General features: G+C 60.9%; 1 protein-coding gene across 1 annotated transcript; it reads right to left on the reverse strand.

Moving 5' to 3' along the window:
* Positions 1-306: 306 nt before the first annotated feature.
* LOC146193425 (uncharacterized) lies at positions 307-1,416 on the reverse strand. Its single transcript, XM_084600546.1, has one exon. It carries the CDS (start codon positions 1,414-1,416, stop codon positions 307-309), a length of 1,110 nt encoding a protein of 369 aa, XP_084456672.1.
* Between the last annotated feature and the right edge of the window lie 672 nt (positions 1,417-2,088).

Genomic DNA, 2,088 nt, shown 5'->3' on the forward strand with positions numbered 1-2,088 from the left:
TCTCCCATCGCACCACAAGCCGCGCGGCACCGCTCGCGTGCGCCGTGCCGCTGGCTAGTCGGAAGACGAGGTTGCTCTCTCGCAATCGGATCCCACTCCGACGGAGATGCTCGCATACCTCGTCGCCAAACAACGAAGCGGACGCTCCTGTGCCTAGCAAAGCCATGAACTTACGCCGGACGACAGTAAGCTCAATAAGTGGCACTGGCGTGTCGCTGGGGGGACCAAAACGACAAGCCAACGGGGCCAGGAGTTCGTGTGACTCACTGAGCACCGCTGTTGACGCCGCCGGCTGTGCAGTCGTGCTCAGCGGCGGCTCCGCTCGTTTCCCGAAAGCGCGTGCTCTCGGGCAGCGGGGCACCTGCCTTCCCTGGCGTAGTGCCCTGGTTGGTTGCACCGGTAGCAGAGGGCAGTCGGCCGCTGTCGGGCGGGGCTGCTGTCGCCGCGCGCCGATCGACCGTACCTCTCTGCAGGGTTTACCGTTGCAGGTGCGCGTTGCACTTGCGTCCTCGTGTCGGGATGCCGACCATGATTCTGCGTGTCTTGGCCGGGCGTAGCGTGCGCTGTACGCATGGCATACGTGTACGGGTCGAGAGCTCGGTCAGACAGGTCCCAACCGTTTCTTATTTTTCCGTCACTGAATGCAACCAATTCGGCTCCCCGGGAACGAGGTCGAAAAGTGCCTCCGTTCAAGGCGCATCGCAGCTCAAGTGCGTACGACGACGGCGGGGGTGGCCGATAGGTGCGCGAAGCGAGAATGTCCACCTGTATGCGCTTGGCTGCCGAGGCGAGCTCGTCCAAATCTCTGCACTGAACTGTTCGTAGGTAGGCTGCGAAGGTAGGGTGAGCTTGTCGCGTGACACGCTCTACCTTCTCGCCGTTCGGAGCCGAGGGGTATGCGAGACGATACAACTGGTCCATCGCCCTCACGTACTCGAGCAAGGACTCGTCCGGATGCTGAGTACGTAGCTCCAGCTCGCGCCGCAGACGCCGTTCGTAATCTGCGGGCAAGAATTCCTCGCGAAACCGCGTTCGGAACTCATCCAGCGTGCTTGACCGGTGGCCAGTGAGGCGGAACCAGCGGGCAGCCTGATCGGTCAGTGAGACTGGCACGACGCGTCTCAGAATCTCGCCATCGGGTAGCCCTGTCGCCTGCTGGTAAGTCAGCATGCGGTCCAGGTACTCGCTGGCACTGATACGATCATGATAACCGCTATAACTGGGCAAAACCACCTCTAACCTCGGTCTCGCAGCTGGCGCGGATGGGTGCAGAGTCGTCTTCACGACACCCGTGAGGCTTTCTATGAGGCGCAAAGCGTCGCGCAGCATAGCCTCTTGGGAATTGGTCTGGCCAGAGAAATCTGGCTGAACGACCTGCTGGGGTGTGCAGGGTAGCGGCCGCTCCGTGCACTCCATACCTCGCGGCGTAGCGCTTGGCGAAAAGTGCCCTGCGTCAACGCGCGTCTGAGTGAGTGCGTCGCGTGAAGCACAGCTCGGCTCAAACGATATGAGGTCACTGGGACCAGCATCAGCCTCTGTGAATGGACCGGCTGTAGCAGATACAGCCGCGCCAATAGGTTGCCATTGGGAAGCCATATCGGAAAGCATTAGCAGAGTGAAAGTCAGACATGCTCGCTTCCATGGCCTGTCTGTGTCGAAAACCCGATACACAGACACTCGGTTTGTCGCACCTCTGGCCCCACGTTCGGGCGCCAAGATATGGGGGTTAATCCCGCAAGAATGCACCACGAGGGGACTAGACGCTACAGTCGCCTTCTAGCCCCGACGTGCAGCCCTAGCAGATAGAGCTGTGACCCCCAACCCGCGGTGCGAGAAGTCGCTACTGCGGCGGGTTCGAGCCAGAGGGGACAGACACCGAGTTCCGTACTCGAACAGTTTATTGTGCTCGAGTACACGGCAAAGGAAAATACACTAAAGAACAACCGCCGTGTAGCGAGTGAACGCCGCGTACGGGGGTGAAATAGAACCACCTAAGGGAGAAGCACGCACGAGGAGTGAGAGGTACTGCTCACCTGCGTGCGGCTTCGTGCTCACGGCCCGCGGCAGTCAGTGCGCGCTGGACCGGGA

This window comes from Amblyomma maculatum, chromosome 4 (genome assembly GCF_055883805.1).
Source record: "Amblyomma maculatum isolate TAMU_Amacu chromosome 4, ASM5588380v1, whole genome shotgun sequence".
In the NCBI taxonomy this organism is placed as follows: domain Eukaryota; kingdom Metazoa; phylum Arthropoda; class Arachnida; order Ixodida; family Ixodidae; genus Amblyomma; species Amblyomma maculatum.